Source organism: Rhea americana, unplaced genomic scaffold (assembly GCF_003343005.1).
Source record: "Rhea americana isolate MKP2758 unplaced genomic scaffold, rheAme1 scaffold_145, whole genome shotgun sequence".
Taxonomy (NCBI): domain Eukaryota; kingdom Metazoa; phylum Chordata; class Aves; order Rheiformes; family Rheidae; genus Rhea; species Rhea americana.
This window is the reverse complement of record NW_028185539.1, coordinates 1,071,555-1,094,667: the sequence shown is the minus strand read 5'-3', so window position 1 is coordinate 1,094,667 and position 23,113 is coordinate 1,071,555. Positions and strand designations below refer to the sequence as shown.

The following is a 23,113-nucleotide window of genomic DNA, read 5'->3' as shown; positions in this document are numbered from 1 at the left end:
ACTTCAGAGGAGGTTGATACTCTTTCTTCTTTTTCCTATTATCCTATTTCCTGAGGAATGACTGAGAGCATTTAATGCACTGGGAAAAGTCCTAACCTTGACCACACAGAAGTTGTCTGATTCCTCTTCTGAAATATGAGGGTTTTGCATCCTTTAGGCATTTAAAAAAATTAACCTATTTTTTTTTATCTTGCCTAGTGAAAAAAAACTGTATTTGCTCTCATTACCCATATACATTTAATCTATTTTTGCTTCCTACTGAGCTATTGTGCTTAATGGTATCTTGACACTGTGAGCTCCACGTGCTCTTTTGTTGTTGTTATTTTTTTTTTTTTTTTAAGTAATCCATCCAAAAAAGGATGTCCTTTTTAGAAAGGATTTCTGGGTTGTCCTCATGGCGTATCCCTCCGTCCTGGTGTTACGGGAGGGTGAGGCCCTGGGCCACTGCCTCTCTCGAGCGGCCCTGGGACATCTCTTGCTCCTCCGCGGGAGGCAGTGCTTAGTCCCCTGCATTAGCTAAACCTCCGGAGCAGGGGACGCTGCTTGAGAGCTTAAGGGGGGTCCTGGCGCTTGCAAGCTAAGCGCTTATGCGTGCTGAGCCCCTGGGGTGGGGTCTGCAAATGACTCAGAGACAACATTGCAAAAAGTGGTATTCTCGTGTTCTTTTCACTGGGCAGGTACCCCACTGCTGTACTTCGGGCACGAGCCGTCGGTCTGTTCCCGTGCTCGTGCCGCCGTCCTCCCCGCTCTGCCGTGCCGCGTCGCCCGAGGAGCGAGGTGACGGGCTGAGCGGGGCGTCCCACTCGAGGACAGGCAGCGGGGAGCAGCGCGGGGGTGACGCGGCGCGCTCCGAGTATTCCCGCCGCACTGTAGCGTTTGCTTTATCTGTCCCTCTCCCCTGTCATTGTCTCTGTGCGTTTCCTGCTTGCTTTCCTCCGCGTTTCCTTTCTTACAGCGCGATCCGCTTCTCGGCTTCCTTCTCCCGCCCAGCCCGTGGCAGCTGAAGTGATCGGCCTCGGAGGCGGGTAGCTAACAGGGAATAGTTAACACCCAGTGATATTAAAGCAGGGCTTAAGCGGTTCACAGCTCCAAGAGCCTCTCTTTATTAAAATCTCAGTACAAGTATGGCAGAGCGTTCAGAAAACTCTTCCTTACTATAAAGCAGCTCAGGAGAAGTAACCCAGGGATTGTCAGATGCTAACTTCCCATTACTGACTATTTAGTAATCCACTTCCATACAGTCTTGGGCTGCTTCCAGCCAAGAGCTCTAATATCCTTCACTAATCAAGAATATCAAACCTTCTCCAGGAACCTCTCCTTTTACAGCAGTGTGGGAAATGTGCTACAGTGCTGTCAAAACATTTGGACCGGGCTTTCCATCCCCCTTGCTTACGTAAGGAATTATGTTTCGGAAACGTAGCTGAGATGTGTGGAAGGATTGGATTTTCCTTTGCTCCTGTGAAATGGGAGATTCCTGCAATTTGCAGGACTGCAAGTTTTCAGGATTAGGGAATCTCTGTTTGTTGATACCCTATCTAGTCAAGGGTGAAAAATGTAGATGGGAACTGTGAGCAGCAGTGTTCTGACAGCACTGAGGGTCTGACAACATGTGCATAAACTTTTGTTTGATTGCTTAGAAACACAGCTGTATCTGAAGTTAAAGAGGAATCTCAATTAGCCTACGACCATATAGTCATTGGATTCATTCATACCTTGAAATGCAGCTGTAGACGCAGCAATTGCTCTTTTACTGTGTCCTGAGCTAGATTTTGGTCAGGGTTTGCCAGTGTAGTTCCTAGTTTATCCCACTTGCGGTCCTCCCGGCCCCTTGCCCTCTGCCAGCCCCATCCTGGTGCGGTTTCGGGCCCGTGGGCAGCTCCCTGCAGCGGATCAGCCCCAGACCCGCCGGGCAAAACGGCGCTGTCAGCCGAGCCGGGTACCGGAGGGTCCCGGCGCAGCTCTGGCCGTCCCTACGAGCGCAGGCGGTGGAGCAGCGGGAAGGCTTCTGGAGAGGCTCGCCTGCGTGGGCACGGCAAGAGAGGTGTTACCCGTGTTGATGTTACTGTGTTAGCTACCCAGCCTGGGAAAAGATGATAAAACATGCTGGTTTAGGGCAAGCTTAGAATATGACATGTTATTAGTGAGAGACCTTTGAAACCGTAAAAAATCCAGATATGGTAGAAGGTCTTCATTAAAGTTCCCTATCACCACCTTGTTTCCTCTGGTTTTCTCCCACCACCTTACTTACTGTGGTTTTCTCTCACCACCTTATTTACAATGGTTTTGTCTCACCACCTTACTTACTCTGCTTTTCTTTCTGGCATCTGTGATAAAACAGTTGAGCGTGAAGCAAGGTTTCTGCTTGCACTTCACCGTTAATCCATTGCCTGATACCAACGAGGCTCCTTCCCCGTGCAGGCTCCTGCCGTGGTCACCTCCGGGTGACTGCAGGAGTGGCAGGCGGAGAGGTGGGATCCTTCTTACAAGGGGTCTTCGTGGGAAAGTAACTCGGATGGCAGTGAATAATTTGGGATTTTTTGGACTGCAAATAGTTCTTATAAACAACATAGAAGAGAAGGTCAAGCTGCTGCATGCACAGGTTTGGGGGGTGGTTTGCTCATCCAGCGACATGTGGTGTCAGGGCTTTCAGCCTCACACAAATTTGTAAGTTCACCGTTCTAATATTTTTGTCTAACAGTGCAGTTCATTTTGGAAAAACACCTTTTCTTTCTTTTTCTTTTCTTTTTTTTTTCTCCTCTGTCTAAAGCAGGGAAAATAAGCCACCATACAGCTTTCTCTCCTCTCATTTTCTGGCCCATAGATTGTGATGTTTAACGCGCAATATTAAGAAGCTATTTAAATGTGTTACATCGGGATTAGGTTTTTTTGCTAAAACGTTGTGTTTAAGTGCGTTCCTTCTTTAAATAAATAAGTAACTGCTGGGTGATTGTCACGTCCGAGAGTTCGCAGGGAAATTTCCATTTTGAAAGACGCTGTTGGAGGTGAGCGCGGACGTGCAATTACTGTATGGAAATCACTTCACTTGTTTCCTAATCTTGCTGAAGATGAAGTTCAGTCTGTGTGTGCATGTGTGTCTCAAATTTCCTTGTACTATGAGGTTTTCTTGTCTTCTAATTGCTGGCCGTGATTTTAGTTCTGCCTCGCCTAGTTGTCTGTATTGCATTTTGGGGGACGTTTAGGGGTTCGTCCAGGCGCCCTGCGCCAAGCGGTGCCGCGTTCTGATGGCACGAGCAGTGATTTCTGTGGTTGTTACTAGTTTGTTTTGTAGAAAGTTTTCCTCCAGGGAGTAATACAGCGAATTGAGATGGCGGGAGAAAAGAGCTTTAATGGAAGCACCGCGCTTGTCCGTCAGGAAATGCACTCTCTCACAATTAAATACACTTTGCATATTGATTTTGTTGGGGCGGGCAAAAAGGGAAGTAGAGTTGCAGTTGCAATAGCATGAACCATTTGAGCATTTTCAGGATAAAATACTAACTTTTTTTTCTCCTGGAATGACTTTTCCTTCGCATAGTGTTGCACGTTCTGTAAAATGTAAAAATTGCAATGGAAAGAAAATGTTTCAGTTGAATCCAGAGAGACTTTTTTTTTTTTTTTTTTTTTTTTTTTTTAAGCGTTTGTGAAGAATTTCAAAGCCCGGGTTTCTGTTTCTAGTGAGGAAGAAACCCAGACTTTAAAACGAGCAAATTCTCCCCGAAAGAGGAGGTGTGATTCTGCAGAGCTCTAGTGGTGGCTGGTGCGCTGGCGCTGTTCGCAGGTGATGCGAAGAAGAGACCATCTCCGGCCCCGCGTCCTCCCCCAGCACGCAGGAGACTCTACTCGCCGCAGCTTGTTTGCAAGGGGCAAAAGCCCCTGCGGACCGTGTTGCGAGAGACATTAAACGGCATCGTTGCAATGCAATAAGTGTTTATTTGCTGTTTATAGAGCGTTTCAGCTGTCCCAGATGATGTCTCTCCCAGTTCCTCCTCGTCACAGCAGCCTGCCTTATCCACTGCTGCTTCCAGCCTTGGGGCATCTAGGTCCCAGGAACCTGTGTTTTCCCTGCCTCATAACACAATAATTCTGCCCCTAAGTGGGGTGGGGTTTAATAGAACTGAAAATACGTGTTTATGCTTTTAACCATTGGTAATGGAAATACTATCTCACTTTAGCTAATTTTTGTTGTAAAAAAATTTTTTTTTTGACTGTAGCAGGCTTCTGCCTCTGGAATGGAAGTTTTCTGCTTCTTCTAAGATGTTGCATTAATTATTAACGTGAGTGGGAATCATGCTCTTTAGCATCCCTACATTTAAAAAAAAATCAATTAATTATTGCTATAAATCTCAGAGATTATGCTGCAGTTGTGCTGCTGGGAAATTGGCCATTAACTACCAGGAAATCACCTATCTTCCTTTAGTCAGAATCCAGTTGTACCAACACAATCCCTTTCCTTTCATAAATTAACTATCAACGTGATGCATAATTGATAACCATTTATAATAATGACAATTTCATGGAGATTATTGTTATCTTGGAATGCAGCGGCTTTGTTAGAGCCTTTACCCCTCGCTTCCTCGTCCCAGCCGATCACATTTGTTAAGTGAGCGCGGCCGGTGTTTTCTGCGAGGTTGTTGCTTCGCCGGCGTGCTTTGTAGAGCTGCAAGCATAGCTGCTGGAGAGGCATGAAGTGCCGGGTAGGAAAGACTGATGGAGTATGTGAATAGGAAGGACCTGAAGAGTTTTGAAAAGCTGGGTTAAGTATTGCTGTCTCTGCCCTACAGAAGGGGAAAATGGAAGAAGAGATCGTAGGTGTTGCCCGAGGTTAACTTTGGGGCATCAGCCTGGATGTTTCTGGTTCCTGGGCTCTGGTTCTCATGTCTCCTCTATTAAGTGAAGCTTGCATTTTTTTTTAAGGTTGCTGCTAAACTTTTGGTTGCAAATAATGCAGAGCCCGCGCTCGCAGCCGGCCCCGGGACAGCACTGCAGGGTGGTGGGTCGGGGCCGTGCAGACCTCTCAGCTGGCTGGGTCGTGCGCCGCTCGGCCATGGGCTTGCACGAGCAGCAGCGCTGTGCGTCCTCATGCCTGTCCTCCTCTTCCACTTCCCTCCCACACAGGCTCCCAGAAAGCGGCGGTGGTTTGCTTCGGCTTTTAGAAATCACAGCTTCCTGCGAACTCCGCTCTTTCAGCGCAGTTAAGTGGTTGGCTTAGGGTGGCGAATAGCTAGTTCACAGCCCCGGCTGGCCCCTTATTCGAGGTGGCCATGGGTGGAAGACAGTGTTTGCAGTGTAAATTCCTCCCTGCAAATGTCTCCATTCTCAAACCCACCAACGGGGGCTACGACACCAAACCTGTCATGAAAGCAGTCTTAACTCCTGTGGGCATGTGTGGCTCTTGTCAGGGTCGTCTTTCACCTTAAAACATAAAAAGGGGATAGCTTGATGTTGAATCATTGGTAGCATAAAGTAACTTGGTAAAAATTTAATGCTTGTTGTGTAGAATTGCTTGAATTCAGGTGTCAGCATGAGGTCTCCTCTTTCATGTCATGATTCATTAATGCTATTGTGGAACTTGCATGGAGAAGCAGGCTTGTATCTGAATTGTATAATGAAGTTGTTGGGTAAAAGTGCCAGAGTGACACTTTCAGTGTGTGCAGCCTGTATTCAGGTCTGAACATTCAGGGATTAAACAAATCTTTCGCTCTCTTCAGAGACAAAAGCAACAAACTTAAGAGAAGCCGTTTAGGCTCTTCCTCTGCGTCCCCAGAGTGCGCGGAGGTGGCGGCTGTGGTCCCTTTGCAGAGCGTTTCGTGTAGATTAGCTGTGCCTGCTGGCTGGCGAGCTGCTGCGTTCAACGCGGCCGAGACGCTGGCGTTTGAAGGCATGCCCGTGAGAAACGCCGGCCCTCCAGCCCGAGTTCGGTGTTAGCCCTCCCGGCCTGAAGGTAAGGGCAGGGGACAGTGGCAGCTGGAGTGCGGATCAAAGCCTCCTTCCGGGGTGCAGATCCAGGTTCTGCCGATGGCTTTTGCAGGGCAAGGCTTCAGTAAGACTTGAACGCGGTCCTGTGTGCGTGACAGCACTGGAAGAGCAAAAGCTGCTTTCCCTTCCTTACCTGCTCTCTAACCATCTTTGGGTACGGGCGAGCGTACGGAGCAGCCGAGTGGGTTTTACCTGCTCGGGGGAGGTCTTTGCGGCGGACGCGGGGCTCGGAAGGCCCCATGGAGCGCTTTGGCTGGCCGTCGTGCCGTGCTGGCGCGCCCGATCGCGAGGAAGCTGAGGGAGCCGTGACTCGTCCCGCGGTGCCGTGTCGGGCACCGGCCGCTGGAAGTGCAGAGCTGGCAGCTTTGGTCTCGGAAGAGCCGCTCTGCGCTTGAGGCCGGCTCTTCTCGTCACCAGGACTGGAAGTCCTAATCACAGGCTTCTTCCTTTTCTTTCCAGGATCGACCGGGCCGTTATGCACTCCGACTCCTGTGACTTTGCCTGAGCTCTTGGGGGACTGCTTTGCTTTTTGAATCAGGAAGTTACAAAATACCACCAAGAATGGCACTTGTGGATAAACACAAAGTCAAGCGACAGCGACTGGACCGGATTTGTGAAGGTAGGAGGGAGAATGTTCCTCTGTTTTTGGAAAATTTGATAGACTTAAGATAGAATGCCTAATTTCCCCCCCCCCTTTTTTTTTTTTTTTTTTTTTAACCACACCTAGAATAACAAGTTGTAGATCCATGACTAGGTCTCCTGTCTTCTGTGTTGGAACAGATATAATCATATCAATGTTGAAACATTGGCAAATGGTATATTGGTTTCTCTTTTAAAGGCCACCTGTAGAACAACATTTTTGTTTAATTACTATGTTTTGTCATTTCATACTACTTACTAGCGAAATAATCTAAGTCAATCACAATTTAAAACATCATTTGTATTTAGACTGCCTTGAGAAGAGTCCTGCTCTGTTAAATGTGCTGTTTTCTGGAGGTCTCTGAAAAAGGGGCCAAGTTCGCGATGGTAACGAGTGGTTCCCACCATCCGTCTTTGAGGGTTTCCAGTTCCAGCATCTCCAGCTCCGTGGGGAGGAGTGATGGACATGAGCACCTACCGCTGTTGTCCATAGCCCCACTGTGGCACGTCCGTAGCTGAATCAGCAGACTTCAAGGCATTTGGGGTAAAACTGAGCATCCTGAATTTTGGATGCAGCTGCCCGTGCTGCTCCTCAAGTTTGAGTTCTACTAGCTCCTCAGAGAAGGACAGAGATTTGACTACGTCAGAATCATTTGTTCACTCGGCGTGAAAGTAGACCATCTCCCATAACACTGGCTATCAGCCTATGTTAAATAGATGGAAAATTAAAGATGGAAAATTAAAGAATAGCTGTTTAAGTATTTCCAAAGATTTGGGGAAAATGGTTAGAAAAGTGGCTTTTCTTTCATTGGTAGATGTGTGGTGATCAGCCAGATTTGCTGTAAGTCATTCTTTATTAATAGCACATTCTTGTATACAGCAAGGGAGCTTTTACCTTCTACTTACTCAATTTTGCAGCAGAAAAGTCTATAGTTGATTTCCCCCCCCCCCAGCTTCACATAGTGTAAGTTAGTCACGGGAGCACAAGTGATGGCAAAGGTCCTCTGACTTCTCCGCGTGTGCTCTGGGACTTCTCGTATGCAAACAGATGGTTGTCTCTTAAAAGTTTTGCGGGCAATAGCAAAAGAAGAGTGTCACTTTTACAAGAATATCTTAAGTTGTGAGTCCTGAAGACTTGCTGTTTTTCTCTCCTCTCACGAAGGCAATTACTGGCACGCAGGGTAATCATTTGCCGTGTTACTTGAATGCCGGCAAATTGAAATAGAGTCTGCTCTTGGTTAAAAGCACAGAGCTCACATCGAAGTTATGCTTTGCAAGTTATAGCAGAACGTTTGGGGCCCTGTGGAGTTTCCAGCGAGTGCAAAATGCTGAACAGCGGAGCGGAGTGGGTTTTGCACTGATTTTTATGCGTTATGTATTGCTCGCTCTGGTACACCGAAGTAGAACTCCTTTACCATTGCTTTAAACCTGTCGTGAATTATTTAGCTTCTGGTGGATTAGGGCGATCCTCGTGCTCTCCTTCCACACGCAGGGCTCCTATGAAATACGCTGCTGCTATTGATATTCCTCGGTAAGGAGGAGCAGGTATCGGAGGCTAAATGCCAAGCTCAAAGAAGAGTGGACAGGGCTGGAAAAAACAGCTCTTCATTTAATCACGTAATACCAAAAAATGCCAAGGCAATTCTACCTCGCTGTTTAATTAACCCAATCTGAACGGGGTTAATGTGCTGCTGGCCCGCTCTCCCTGGGGCAGAGCGGAGGGTGTGCTGCCCTATTAATTTTGGAGGGGGAGGCAAAGCAGAGAAAGGTGAGAAGTTGTGAAGGAACATGCAGAATATATCGCAGTGTGGAGTTAGACATTTCTCCTTTTGAATGTCGTAAACACTCAGGTGTAGTACTCTATCTCATCTTCAAAATTTACTTTGAACCAGACTTAAAAGAGTTGTGTCAGCTGAGCTGGGATTTTCAAAAGCTGCCTTCCCAGTTTGATGTTTATTATCAGATCTAGTTGCTGAGCATACAAGGAATTCAAAAGGATCATACGACAAACCTGCTAACAGAGCTTTAGATGTGATTGAAGTTTAGATTATTTTCCTCTGATATATGAGCTTTTTTTCTTCTTTCTTGGCCAAAAGATAGTCTTTTCTAATCTGTAAATGTGCAGTAGACATAACTTTTTAAAGCACATTTTGTCATTTGTCACCTGTTCTGTGATTTGATTTAAATTATGAGACTTGCAGCTATAAGACACTGTTGTGTTGTGTTTATAGGCAGCAGATTGGAGCTGACCGTAAACAACATCGTAAAAATTAGCTTTAAAAGTGCAAAGAGCACAGGATTTTCCAAAATAGTAGGCTTGTAGGACTGCAGACTACTGGCATCTCTGAATACTGTTTTTTATAATATGCTCTTTATCTTGGATTATAGGGCAGTAGAGCACTGAAGAGTGGATTTTCCAGCTGTTGTGAAAACACAGCTTGAAAAAAATGAGCATTTCTGCTGGCTTTGTCTTGAAAAGTGTATGGAATAATTGGTGAAAGGTAGTGAGAAATCAGGAAGCTGTTTCAACAAACCGGTGATGGAAATTTCTTCTAACAGAATGGTAGTCACTAAAACGAGCTTCTGTGGTTCATCAAGCCAAATATAACATGATACAAAGATGTTTCTATTTAAAGAGCTCTTGTTCTGTTGAAGCACTTATGCAGCTTTTCTCCTTAAATAAGTATAGCTATATTTACTGGCAGAAAAGCTAAGGTTTTTGGAGTATGTATGTGGACTTCTGTGCTTCTTGAGAAGATGGGCTTCTGTACCATCCCCTTTCCTACGTATGACACACACTCTAGAAGAGTATTTTGGGAGCAAACCTAATTCATGCCATGATCTGAGCCAGCTCTGGAAAAAAGTATCTCTGGTCTTCCAGCTCTGTGTTGCAATCACTGTCCGTATTGCTAGATGATAATACCGAACACTTGAAGTCTTCGTTGCGCTGTAGAAGCGGCCACTGAAGGAGTCTAAAACTTCTACTAAAAAAAGATTTTTTTCAGTTTAAGTATGTATGTTTACGGAACCATAAATATCCATGTGTTGAATGAAATTAATGATCTGGAGAGCTTACAAACTACCTCTGCATCAGAAGAGTATATTAAAAAGCTGCAGTGCTGCAATACTCTGTTAAATGGGCAGTAGCAGTGAAAATGTTAGTACCTGAGGACAGCTGCCACTGAAACAAAATCCAAGCTGTGCCAAGAGGTAATACCTTTGGAGATGCCAATTCATAGTCTGGATATGCAGGCTTAAGAGCCTTGTTCTAGGAAGGGAGCTAGTTCAGGCTCACTGCATTTCCTAGCTTAACCAGTTACTCTGTTTTTTGATATGTGGTTACAACATCTTTATGCGACAACATTACTTCTCCCTCTAAGCTAACTGTTTGGCTCTCTAAGCACTGTTTGGATCTCTAAGCACTTTAGATCAGGTAGATTTTGCTCTGAGTGGGACCAAATTGCAGAGTTGAGGGGATAAAGAAATGTTAGGGCTACAGCCTGTGATAAGGACATTTAGAGCTGTTAAGAATGAGCGTGGTGTCTGATGCCCATCAGAGTGAAGCAAAGTCTGAGTGTGCTCAGCCTGATTTTGGCTTATCTGCTTCTTTCTTTTCGGGTTGCCCCAGAGAGCTGAGGACTGCGTGGGTGGAAAGATCTGCATGGGTCTATCTGAGGAACGACTGGGGCTTTTGCAAACAATTTGTGAGGAGTGGATTACATAATTTCTGTTCGTGTAATCATGTCTAATTACATAGCAGGTCAAAACAAGCTTTTGAGGTGGAGCTGCTCGTGCTGTATTTAAGAGCTGTCCAGCACCTGTTACTGGAGATCCTGATCTCATTTGCTTGTAATTTTGCCACGCTTTATGTCTGTCTGAGCTAAAATTTTCAATTTCATGATGAGTTTTTCCCTTAGAGTGATATTTTTTTTTTAAAAAAAAAAAAGGAATTCCAGCAAAAATTGTTCAGCCACGTCTATAACAAGTGATGGAGAAGAGTGCTTTTGTGCTATATTTCAAACAAAGCGGAACACAGATCTTACAGCTGTTTATTTTGGAAGCTATGGTGCCTTCCTGGTTTGGAAAAAGTCTGAATTTTGCAACAGAACTTTTGTGGTGTCAAGAGCATGCCTTTTATTGTTCCCAAATTTTGGCCAAATTAGAAGCTTTTGAAAGAAACTAAGTTAGTGCTTGTCCCCATTAGCTTCTTATCTGGCAACTCTGTGCTTTGTAATACTCCTCTGGAGGTGGAAGTGGTGGCCATGGGGACCCTTTCTCTGCGTGGCAGAGCTGCTGCCAGGGCATACGTGGGAAGGAGAAGAATTGGGATTAAGACAGGAGGGAGTAAATCAGAGTAAAGAGGTTGGACAGAGACTAGACCAGGTGGCCGAGATGAAGCACTCAGAGAACTGGCACAGAAGGCTTGGGCAGTGCAAGAAGTGAGGTTGCCCTTCCAGCCTTCTTCATGACTAGCTTAATTCTGTGTGTTATGATGGTCTTGAGCTGCGTGATCCTATAGTATTTTGTTCCTGTGCCTCATTGGAATGTGCATTTTTCCTCCTCATCTCCTATTTTGGAGCTTCCTCCACTTGTTTGTTTGTTTATAAATCCATCCCTCCAGGCGGTCTCTGCCTCGTGGTGGGCAGCAGAAGTCCGAGTGAAACTCGTAGCTGAGGAAGAACCATGGCAGACCCCACTAAGACCATAGAATATAGGCAAGGTTATTACAGTATTGCAGATGCGCTATTTTCTCTGCACCTGTTTTGCTGAAGCAAAGCGTCGGCAGATCCAGGATGCCTGGTGGCAGTAGCTTGCCTCTGTGCAAAGCCTGGCTTTCCCAGTGCCACTGAATCCCTCTCCGAAGATCCCAGCTGCTGCCTGCACTCCGTGTGGTCGGAGCGGTGCTACCCTGCTGCCATCAACGCTCGCGCCATGAAATTTTTATGCTCGGCTTTATAGGTTAAAGTCTGCACTGACATTTATGAGTCAGCTATTCCAGCACGACACCCGGAAAGTGGCAGCCCAGAGATGAGCAAGAAGCGAAGAGAAAAAATAATTGCGAGGCTGAGGGAGCCCGGGCGTTTTCTGATACAGATTTTGCTTCAGCATTTGTCCTTATCCGGTGAGGAATCATGTCCTTATGCAACAGTGTGTGCCACCGGAGCTGTCTGTGCTTCGCAACGGAGCAGAGCGGTGTGCAGCACCAAGCAAGCCGTTCGCTTCCCTTCACGTTCTTTGTTTTCTTTCGGGTCCTTTTGTATGTCTAATGGCCAACAAATACCAGTCACGTAGCACTTTTCAGTGCTTAATACACAAGTTTCTCAGCTCTTTGAGCTATTAATTTATGTTCTTGGTGCTACCTCAGCATCCTCTTCAGATGAGGCAATTGCCTGTTTTTAAAAACTGACATAAATACCTTCCAATGATACACTGGGCAGTTAGGGAGGTGGCTTTCCCTTCTTTCCATTCCCATGTTTCCCCATTGATTTTGTATAAGCAACTTCAGGTCTGGCATTTTCTCATTTTCCAGTGCGTAGTGTTTTGTCGGCCTGGTGTTGTGTAGGAAATAATCAGTTACAAGATGTTGTGATACGTGTGGTGTTGCAAAATGGTTCTTGCGGTGCTCAGCATCTCTGTCTCGGGATAGTGCCTATCAGAAGTGACCAGGCAACTTCGGAAAGCTGCTGCCTCCAATTCTTGTTCCTTTGGATAGTTAATACTGGCCAAAATGAGTATGTTTAATATTTGGGTAGAGGAAGTTTCTTCCATTCTTGCAAATTTGAATGCCAAGTAGCATCTGATAATACTTATTTTTACCGCTTAGAAATAGAATCCTATTTTCTCAGGAAATTCTTATCACCACTAGTCATTTGATGAGAAAAAATGAGTTAAAGATGATATTCAGTGTGGAAGAAACTGCTTATCCTGGGTAAAAATGACATGTTTAGAACAAATATAGACCTTTCTTTTGTATTTTTTTTGAGTTTGCTTTGTTCCACGAATATAAAACACAGTACAAGGATTTCCCCCCCATTAAGTTTATTTTTATACACACACACACACACACACACACACACATATATATATGTATATATATATTTGTTAAAGTTTCTGCCTCAAAGGACATAAGCCATCAGGCTTTTAAGGAAGGGTTGCTTACCACATTTTGCCTAGAGAAAAGGAAAAGTTAGCTTGTCAGATCCTCTGCCGTTATACCCTGTGCTGATTTACACTAATTGAACATCTAACTGTCTGCTCCCAACATTCAGCTGCTGCACGGAGTCCGTATGAAGTTCATTGGCCTGTACAGAGGATTTAAAAGTTGCTTCAGATTTGCGCAAAAGCTGGGTTACGCCATGTTTTACCAATCTGGGCAACAAAAAGCGTGCTATGCAGCAATGCTCTTAACTACCTGTTTGCCAATAGAGACAGAGCAGGTATTGTTGTTATTGATTATAAATAGGTTTTGTTCAAATCTTAAGATGTTTTCAAATTGGACAGAATCCTCCGGATGAACAGAATTCCAGCAGCCTCTGTGCGTTCGCTCCAGCATGTTGACGTTAGCTCGGCAAAAGGACTGAAAATCATGGACTGAGGCAAGGACTCCCTGTATTTGTACGCGGACGTGTTCCGGTTTGCGGCTGAGGTGCTGGGTATCTCAGTTCCTGAGTGTGTTGTCCTTACAGCGCGGAGGCATAGGCTATTCAATTTGTTTTTCAGTTCTGTGTAGACTTCTTATATACATTGACTTACGTGCAATATATCCCCTGTGACATGTCATGGGGAGGGGTGGGGGTTACGTATGACAAGATTTAGGACTTGAGCCAGATCTGAAGCCAGCCTGACACAATCCCCCAGGCATCCGCTAAAAGACACGTTCAGATAAGGTTACAGAAAAAATGTCTCTGAATTTGGTATGCAAGTGCTTTGTATTAGACAGGTGACTCAGGCCGGTACAAGGAGTACAGCACCACTTTCCCTGAGAGCTGGTTGCTCTATACACACAATCAGAGGGGAGAAAAAAAAAAAAAAAAAAAAAAAAAAAAAAAAAAAAAAAAAAAAAAAAAAAAAAAAGCACCTCCGTTGTGTTCTCTGAGCGTTTAAATCCACATTTGCAGCAACTTAAATATGTGTCTTACTGCTAATTCTGCTTTGTATTTTTCTATTTTCCTGCGCCTTAAAACAAGGTTCCATTTAACAAGCATTATAACTTCATGTCATTAATTAAGCAGCAATTATAGCTGATGACTTCAATACCATCAACTTAATTTTCATCCTCAGTAGGCTTCCCATTTAAATTAACCGGGTACGGATTAATGCGTTGGCATCATATCTGTGGTTTCTTCCTCCTTACTCCAAATTCTGTGCTGCATTTAAAGATCACTAAGAAAAACAACCATATCCCAGAATATGCAGTGAGGAACTTCAGAGGGAGCGTGGAGCTTCAGGTAGCCATGGGGCAGTGCTGCAGCCTCTGGGCAAATCGTTTAGGTGCCCTGTGGGCTGGACAGACAGGAAAATTGGGCTCCTCACCATAAAATTGGTGCAATTGCAGTCAGCTGAGCAGCTCTCCGTGAAGTGCTAGAAAGCCTTGCGCAGGATGGAAGCTGGCTGCTTTCCCTCTCCCAAACACATGATTGAAAGGACTCGGTCCTCGGCGACAGATAAGAGTGGTGTGTATTTTCCTTCCTTACCAAAATGCCGGGGAAAGCTCAGACACAACTCCCAAATTAGAGTAGTTCTGGAGTGAAGACGTTTGGATCTGGACCAGGCTTTCAGATTTGAGTCTGACTCTACCGAATATTGACTAGTAAATATTTTGACAGGACTGGGACATCTGGCTATACTAAAATAAAGCTGCGGAGAAACACGTTACACAACTTTCTTTCGTATTTTTCAGTATCTGTGAACAGATGTAATGGATCTAAGTGCCAAAATAGGAAGGTTTTCGGTATGTGCTTTATATCTGAGGGCTTTCTTCAAAAAGTGTGTTCTCTGGAGTTGGATGCATATTTTTGTTGTGTTAAACTTAATGGGGACTGATCGCTTCTTTCTTGACACTTTTATATAGACTATTACACTATTAATTTGTTTTGTCTTTCCCTAGGCTGTCATCTTTTTTTTTCTTTAAAAAAAAAGAACAAAATGGGGAAGAAAAGTTCTCTACTGCCATCTAGCACCCCAAAATTTATTAATAAGCACCTTGCTTCACAAAATTGGCTGCAGTTGCAGACTGGCATGCAGTTTTGTGAGAGAATGGTGTCACCCCCAGTTAATGGTAGTAGCTCCTTCATGGGATCAGTAAATGAAACCAAAAAAGCCAAGCGGTCGAGGAGGACCGTGGAGACGGACGAGAGGGCAGAAGCAGAGACCAAACGCCTGGGTCTAAGTCCCATCGTCTTCCCTGTGCAGGGCATGTGTTTGTCCCGTTAGGTCACAGTCCCATGTGAACGTTGAAGGAAGCGTTTTGGGCCGGGAAGAGCATACGCTTGTGGGGAAGACGGCTCTCGGTGCCCGTGGGCCGGTGAGCAGCGTCGTCCGAGCAGCATCTCCACGGCCCGTGGCTCCCAGCGCCCACAGAGGGAGCTCGCGTGGCTCTCTGTGCTGAGGTACCTAAGTGAAGGTCAGACGAAATATCTAATAGGTCCTGCAGCCTTCAAATACACTAATCTATAAGGAAGATCAATGAATTGATGTCCTCTTTGGCTCAAATAGTATTTCCTCTTGGTTTTGTTTTGGTTTTATCTATTTTGAGTCTGAAAGTGAAGTACACGTCTCATGCTCTTGAGCATCACTAGGGGTAGCAGGACCATGTTACAACCTTGTAATTAATTATTTTTTATGTGAAGCCCAGACACGCATGGGAGAGTTCGAAATTATAATATATATTCATTTAACAACGGATTTCTCTACTGCTTTCTGGGACAGATATAATTCCCATGCTTTTCATTATACATGCTACTTAAATCTCAATCCTGAACTCTTATTAAAAGTGATGAGTTTTGACCTCAAGGTCTAATACTCAGTTTTGGAGACGAGGTGCTTGATGTGATTTCTAGAGGATTATTTTTAAGAGCATTCATAGATTAGATCTTTGCAAATAGTTGTGGGATATGTCCAGTGAACCTTGTGTACTGGCTTTTCGACTGCTGTTCAGCATTCAGATTGATTTTTGTTTTGTAGTCCTTGAAAGTATGTACTTTTCTAGTAGAGGAATACATCCAATATTTTTGTTATTCCTTTACCAATGCAAGAATTTCACAGTACGTCTTCTACTAACTTTTAAAGGAGCCTTCCAGCACTAGAATTGCTTCTGATGGAAGTTTCAAGAGCCCGCAGTGCTCCCTCCAGCAGCTCAAAGTGTGTTTTACAACTGCAATTCTTGTTTTTAAATGCAAGCGTGTTTCGGATTATTGCTAGCTTGCCGCGTTTCTGTTACTTGGCGGTTGATTTTCACCTACCGGGGCAATGCATCGGGGCTTGGGGATGAGGAAGCAGGAGGGAGCGAGTGACGGCGTCCGGGCTGCGATGGGTCCGTGGGCCCTGGGATGAGGACGAGGGAGCAGGTGCCGCAGAGCAGGGAAAGGCGAGAGGTCAGGGACCGCGACGGCACTTTCTGTCGCATCGCCTCGATGCGGGGGTTTTGCCAGTCCCCGGGATAGTGCTGGCGCTCGCGAGGGCATCGCAGCGATGCGCTGTTGGTCAGATATCGCACTGTCCGACCGTTTCTCCGAACACGATATCCCCCTTTTTCCTCCTTACGGATGAGTCCGTTTGTGAGAAATCGGAGGGAATGGTGTAACCAAGCTGCAAATTCCAGTTTGTGCCGGGGGTTTAGGGGCAGCATGTCCAGTGCGTTCCTCCAGCCCGTCGTTCACGTGAGCCAACGGTTGCAGAAAATTTATATCCCGGCGCCGGGGGGCTGAGGTACAAATGGACATAAGCTTTCATTTTTCGCTTTAAAGCAATCAAAACCTATAGTTAGGTGACGCAATGATCGTTTAATGACGGGCTGCTCTCCGGCAGGCTTTGCAGTAGCGCGCTGCGCTGGTGTTCACGGGCGTTTGGTTGAAGTTGTGAAGCATCCCTGCTTTCGGTTTGGAAGCTGGTAAGAGCATGTGACGTGCCTTCAAGCGCTGAGTGCTTTCAGATGCTGTTCCCTTCCTTTGATTATTGAAAACGATTCCTGCACAATCCTGCTAATTTTCTCTTTGTGCCCCTCTAATTTCAGGAGACTGCTAGAAAGTCCATCTACGCAGCACGCCCGTTGCTGCGAACGAGACATTTTAGTAAATGCAGTAATTTCCAAGGACCTGGGCCATTTTCTTTCTGCTTTTCTTCCCCCAATTTTTTTCTATCCTTTTTTTCCCAAACTTGTGTGTGCGCAGTGTTCACAGGGCCCATTGTTGGGCACAGACCTGCCGAGCGCAGGGGGCATCAGCATTTGTCATCCCACCGACCTTCTGCTGCTTTTACCTCGTCACCTGAGAATGTGTTGCCACCACTGATTAATCTCAACGACATCTGAAAGTAGGATGGGTACACATGATTGTAGCCCGCTTCGTTAAAGGGGAAACTGTGACTAAGATTTTGAGCAATTTATTCCCTGACGGTGGCGGAGCTAAAAATAAAAGCTGGGTGTCCGGGAACCTGGGATCTTCATTCACACTAGGTGCATTTGCTCTCCCGAGGATATTTCACTGGCGTAGTTAGGGTTCTGTTCTTCTTTGAAAAGAAAATAGCCCTTCTAGTATTGATCTCAAAGGGAGGCGGAAAGATTCATTTAACTGGTTTTGCCAGAAATGACATTTGGCAGGTTCACTACGTTGTTTCCGTTCCACTTCCCCTGGAAGAAAAATGATTTGGAAGAAAGCACCAGCATTTCGCTACGTTAAAAGAAAAATATTTTGTGTTTTCACTAGAAACAAGATTTAAACTTGTACTCAAAGAGCATTTAAAAATAATAAAAAAACTAAAAAGAACTGTAGCATTTAGTTACATGGAATAATTTTTCCAAAGCTTGTTTCCAAAATCTGAAATGAATAGTGGGTCCATCTGCCATCTTCTCCATCATTACGTTTTCTTCCGAGCTGATTTCTTCTGCATTGGCGTAGCCTCGCAAAATCTACCGTGTATTGTATCAACACTAAATCTCAACCCAGTGTATGAAGTCAAAACTGCGTTTTTTCACATGATCTGAAATACCAGAGTATTTAATCTCTTGATCAGCTTTTTTGGGGGGGTTTTGGTTTTGTGTGCTTTTTTCCAAAATACCTCTAGAGTGAAAAAATAAGGTGAAAGTAAGTGTCCCACCTCTTCGGCCATCCATGGTCTCCCCTTCATTGGAGCTGGTGCTTCCTCCTCTCCCGAGCGCGGGCAGGATTCGTTGTGTTGCGTTGCGCTCCTGCTCCTCCGAGCCCTGTCTTGGTGATTGCAGCCTGGCTCTGCGTTTGGAAATAGCTACAGAATTACTGAGATTTGCATGGGAGCTGCTTTTAAGAATACAAGGCAAAAAAAAAAAGACCCTTTACTGCCCCTGTGTAAATATTTCATTCAGATCGGTTATTCGTTTTTTGATTCCCTGGGAGCGGAGCGTTTTTCTGCGAGGCCCCGCGACGAGCGGACAGCTGTGCCACCCCACTCCGTGGGCTCCCGCCACGCCGCACCTGGTCCTGCGGGCGTTCACCTCTGCTGACTTGTAAGCACAGCAATAGTTAATTTATTACATCGAGGTCAGAGTGGATTGGATAAATCATCCATATGCATGAGTGTTTCTGGTGTCAGGTCTAACGTTTAAGTTGCCTGGCTCCCGTGAAGCAGGAGGAGAAGAGCAAGTCGTTCTGCCCAAGGCTTGCACGGTCTCACGTGTGACGGGAAGCTTGGTGCAAGGGCACGTGGTTGGTTGGAGCATGAAGGCATGAAGGTGGTCCTGCGATCAGGTTGGGAAGGGCTCGGAGATCCATCTCCAGGTCCTGCCGTGGCCCGTACGCGAGCCAGAGCCAGGCACTTATGAGGCCACCGCTTACGAGGATGGTGGTTTGGGCGAGGTCTCTTGTGTGTGTCTGTCATGAGACCTGAGGGCTAATTAAAGCTTTTTTTTTTTTTTTTTTTAAGAGGTAGTAAATGTTTAAAGCTTCCTTCCAACTTCCCTTGCAGATGTTCAGGATCAGCTTTTATGAAATTTAATTTCTCTATGACACGTTTTTTTCTATTGTCAACTGGTGATTAACATGGTGGCGAAGTTCATTAACGATTTCTTTGAAAACAATGATGTGAGATGCCCTTGATCTAGGGAGCAGTATTTTATTGTTTTTCATATACATTTTTGGTAGCTCTCTTCTGCTGCTTCAGTACAAACAAATGGCACAGATCCTACAGTATCCATTTGGGAATACATTTTATTCTTTAGCAAAGATGTTGTAATAAAATGTTCTTGTTTGTTAGAATGTTCTCCGCTTTATTTATAAGCCACAAATGTGTCTTTCCATTTTGACTCTCACAAAAGAAGAAATTTTCCAATGTGCCTGAAGTTTGTTAGTTAATTCAGTGTGATGCCAATCAGATATGCTCCAAGAATTGCATAAATAATCTTCTGGGGCCTGTGTTTTGCGTGTCTGTGTGATATCCAACATAATTTTAAAGATTGTGGTTCTTGGAGATGGAATTGAAGGGGAGAATGTTTGAAGAGGATTTATAATATTTACCGCAATAAAGAAATTTAAGGATTACTAAAAGATCCTGTCAGTATTTGGGTCAGAAGTATAGCCCAGAGGTATTAGTATGATAGGCAAGTATAAGCATTAGACTGTATTAGTGATTTAGCTATCATAATAGCACAATGCTCTGTCATGTGATGGCTAGTGCACTAACATTTATTGTGGATTAGCCATGAAAAATGCACAAGCTGTCTTGCAAACCGAGAAGAAAAGGTGACTGTTGCTCCTTCTGCGGATTCAGTCCTGGGATGCTCATGTTGGAGAGGAAGAAATTTTTTATTGCAGTAGAGAAAGACAAAATCTTCTCGCTTTTTTTTTTTTTTAGTTAAAAAAGGAAAATGTTACTTTGCCCCGATGATTAGTAAAATAAGCAATGTTTGACCTACTGTTACATGGAAAGGAATGTCTGAGCATCAGCAGCATATGACAATTTAGATGCATGTTTTGGGGAGCCATTTTAATATCTCTTCTGAAAATGGTAACTATATATGGAAATTTTTGTTATGTTTCCAAATAACAATTTTCTATGGTGTGATTCCATCTAAATCCTTTTGCCTACTCTAAGTGTAAAAAATGCTTTATGTGCATTTTGAAATACTGCTAGATACAAACTGAGTTTTGTCTGATGTCTCCAAGTGTTTTTCCATCTCATAAACACGTATTTTTTTTTTTTCTCTAAAGGAAGCCAGGAGATAATAGGCAAAAGTCTCCTACTCCTTTTTGCTTTGTAATACCGGGGCTTAGATCCTTTGATCCTCCCCTCCTTTTCCCTGACCTCTGCTAGGGTCTTAAAATTATACATTCCAGATTACACCTCCACAATTTTCTGTCCTGGGATGATGAAAGGATTTGCGTATTATGATAATAACGTAAAGAGTCCTTTTGGAGCCTAGTTAGTGCAGCTAATTTGAAACTACAACCAAAAAATGCAATTTTCAAAGCAAATTACAATATTCATAGAGTGTTAAATGGATACCTAACTAATTTCTAATTGCTCTTGTGTTCTCGAGTATCTTTCATTGGCCTTTTTTTAGGCCTGCCTGTTTGTTCCCATTTAATTTGTCCTTAGCTGTGTGCAGTGGATTAGCATTTCATCAGGGTGGATTAAGATTGAGCTGACACTGAAGCTTTCTGGTGTGTGTGTGTGTGTGTGCGCGCCTGTGTACAGGTTTCATTATCCCACCGCTGATTCCTGGTGTGTTCTGGTGCCGACTGGGACAGTGGATTTACCAGAAAGGAGACAAGTGAGATGAAAAATGGATAAAAATAACATGCAGAAATAATTCCCAGGGGAGAACGGGTATTGAGGTTGCTGGCGGGGTCGGTGCGGGAGATTTCATCGGGCTAAAATGATGTCACATGGAGCAAAGGCTTTAGAGGTTTTATTTAGCTCCTAATCCTCACACACTGCTAGGCCAGTTGTCCATGTGAGCAAACTGTCCCAAGCAGGAAAGGATAAAGCATCTGGATTAAGCGCGGCAGCTCTCCTCTGTGCCTGAATCGTACGGAAAAGATCTCTCCTGCGGCCGCGCTGGAGCGAGACCGAGTTACAGCGGGTGCTGTATGCTTTGTCTCCTAAAGTTTCAAAGAATTAATAATTCAGGTAATGCTTGGAAAGATAAAACCACCGAGTGGTTGTTTCTGAACTCCCAGAAGGGCTCAGATAGAGCACGGTCTGTTCTGGATGCGTGTGAGAAGATTTGCCCAGCAAGGCACCTCCTCCTCTTTACCTAAACGGCAGTAAGTTGTTCTGTTCCGATGCCTATTCCAAGCAAGCACACGAACATTGGCCGCTCTCAGAGCTGGGATGCTGCGGGGTGGTACGAAGGCAACTGGGAGAGCGAAAACGCGTTTGAAAGCCAAAGACCTTCGGGAAGGAGAAACTCGCTGACCTACGCTGGCGAAGGTGGTTGGTACGAGCAGCCGAACCACAGGCCAAATGATATCATCTTGCAAGGAGGTGCTGAGCTGAAGCAAGAGGCGTACCCGTACCAGGATCCCGTTTTCAGCCAGGGTCCCGTACGGAAAGGTTCGGTTCCTGACTTCACCTACTACGAGAGGCAGGCTGCCATGTCCGGGCGAAGCTCCTTGCCACCTCAGGATTACTACAGTGACCCAGCCTTAGCTGCCCGGTCACCTAAAGATCCCCGCTACTACAGAGACCATGCGATGAACAGACCGCTGCCGAGCTATGGGATGCCCGGTAGCAGGTTGTCCTGGGATCAGGTGCAGGGACGGCCGCCCGCCGAAGCGGGTCGCGTGTACAGGGATCCAAAAGTGATCGCGGAAGGGCAAAGGATGCGGAACAGGGATCCTTCTCCGGCGAGGTACGGCGTTGAGCCCCCCGTGCCCAGGTACGCGGCGGAGGCGCCGGCCTTCCCGGGGAGGCCGCTCTACAGCGAGACGCCGGAAAGGCCCGCGGAGGCTGCGGCTGCCAGGCAGACGGCGCCGACGTGCCTGGTGGTTGATCCGAGCTCCGCCGCCGCCCCCGACGGCAGCCTGGGTCCGGCTGCGGTGAGTCGCGGTTACGGGCCGGGCAGGGAAAGCGTCGGCGCTAAAGTTCCTTACGACGGCTACGAACCTGCCGCGACTCCTTCGCACGCGCAGCTGCCTCCCGCCTTCTCCGCGCAGGACGGCAAAAAGACTTTCGATCCGGAGTTCCTCGCGCTTTTGCGCGCGGAAGGAGTGTCCGAAAGCACGTTCAGCGCTCTGCTGCAGCAAGGGTTTGACTCCCCCAACTTGCTAGCCATGATGGAGGAGAACGATATAAAGTCTGTGGCCCCGAATCTCGGGCAAGCCAGAGTGCTTTCTCGCCTAGCCCATAATTTCAAAACCGAAATGCAGCTCCAGAGGCTTGACAGGAAGAGCAGCGCCCTCCGTGCCAGGACCCGCTCGAACAGTTTTAGTCACCGAAGCGAGCTGCCGAGCGAGTACGGCGTGCACCTCGTCTCGGGCCCCCTCGTAGACGGTGCGGCCGTGCAGCAGCCTTTACAGCCCGTCTCTCCGAGGGTGGGAGAGATAAATCGTCGGCCATCCAGTGCCCCGACGCAGCACCTCCTGGAAACTGCCGCCTACTCTGCGTCGGGGGTCGCTTCCCAGGGGCCTCAGTGTCTCCCTAACTCCGGATACAGCGCTCCTCTCCCGTGCAACGTGCACCCTCGCCCGGGCTCCGGCTACTCCGCAAACCCGCACGCGAGTCCCAGGACGGCGTATCCCACCACGTACACGGTGCCCATGGAGCTGATGAAGAGGGAGCGGACGGCGCCGGCGTCCCCGGCGCCCAGCCCGCACGGCAGCCCGCAGCCGCTCCGCAAGCAGGGAGCGCCGGCCGAGCCCGCCCTGGCGCCCGCCGGCTTCCCCGCGCACCACTCCCCCTACCCCAAGCTCAGCCGGCGCACCGGGCCGCCCGTCATCGTCTCCACCATGGCATCGCCTGAACCAAGTAATTCGCTGAGCGCGTTGGTCCGGAGGGTGGTTCAGCGCAGCTGGCTCGTTGCTTAGAAGCAGTCAGAGATACCTGGGTTTCGTGCCAAAATAGTCGACGCCCCCCTATTTAGAGGAGGCGACAAGCGGGATTTCTCCCTAGCACCGCGCTGGCTGTTCGGAGCTAAAGGTGCCGCTTTTCGGTGTGCGGTTAAATTCTGCAAGTTTTCTCCGTTCGGCCGGCTTCCGTTAAAAGCGGTCGGTCGGTCGGTCAGGTAGGCGGCGGGAGGCGAGGCGCTGAGCCGGCGGCGCCGCGGCGTTGGGCGCGCGTTGGCTTGTTACCGGTGTTACCGGACACG

The 23,113-nt window shown here is 46.4% G+C and overlaps 1 protein-coding gene across 3 annotated transcripts in view; it reads left to right on the top strand.

Moving 5' to 3' along the window:
• Nucleotides 1–23,113, top strand: part of CTBP2 (C-terminal binding protein 2) — a 78,814-nt gene that overhangs the window by 19,244 nt on the left and 36,457 nt on the right. For all 3 annotated transcript variants that reach the window (XM_085299104.1, XM_085299103.1, XM_085299105.1), the window contains exon 2: nucleotides 6,436–6,595. In XM_085299104.1, the coding sequence (XP_085155230.1) occupies nucleotides 6,538–6,595 (58 nt within the window). In that variant the 5' untranslated portion in view covers nucleotides 6,436–6,537. The remainder of the gene's footprint in view (nucleotides 1–6,435; nucleotides 6,596–23,113) is intronic.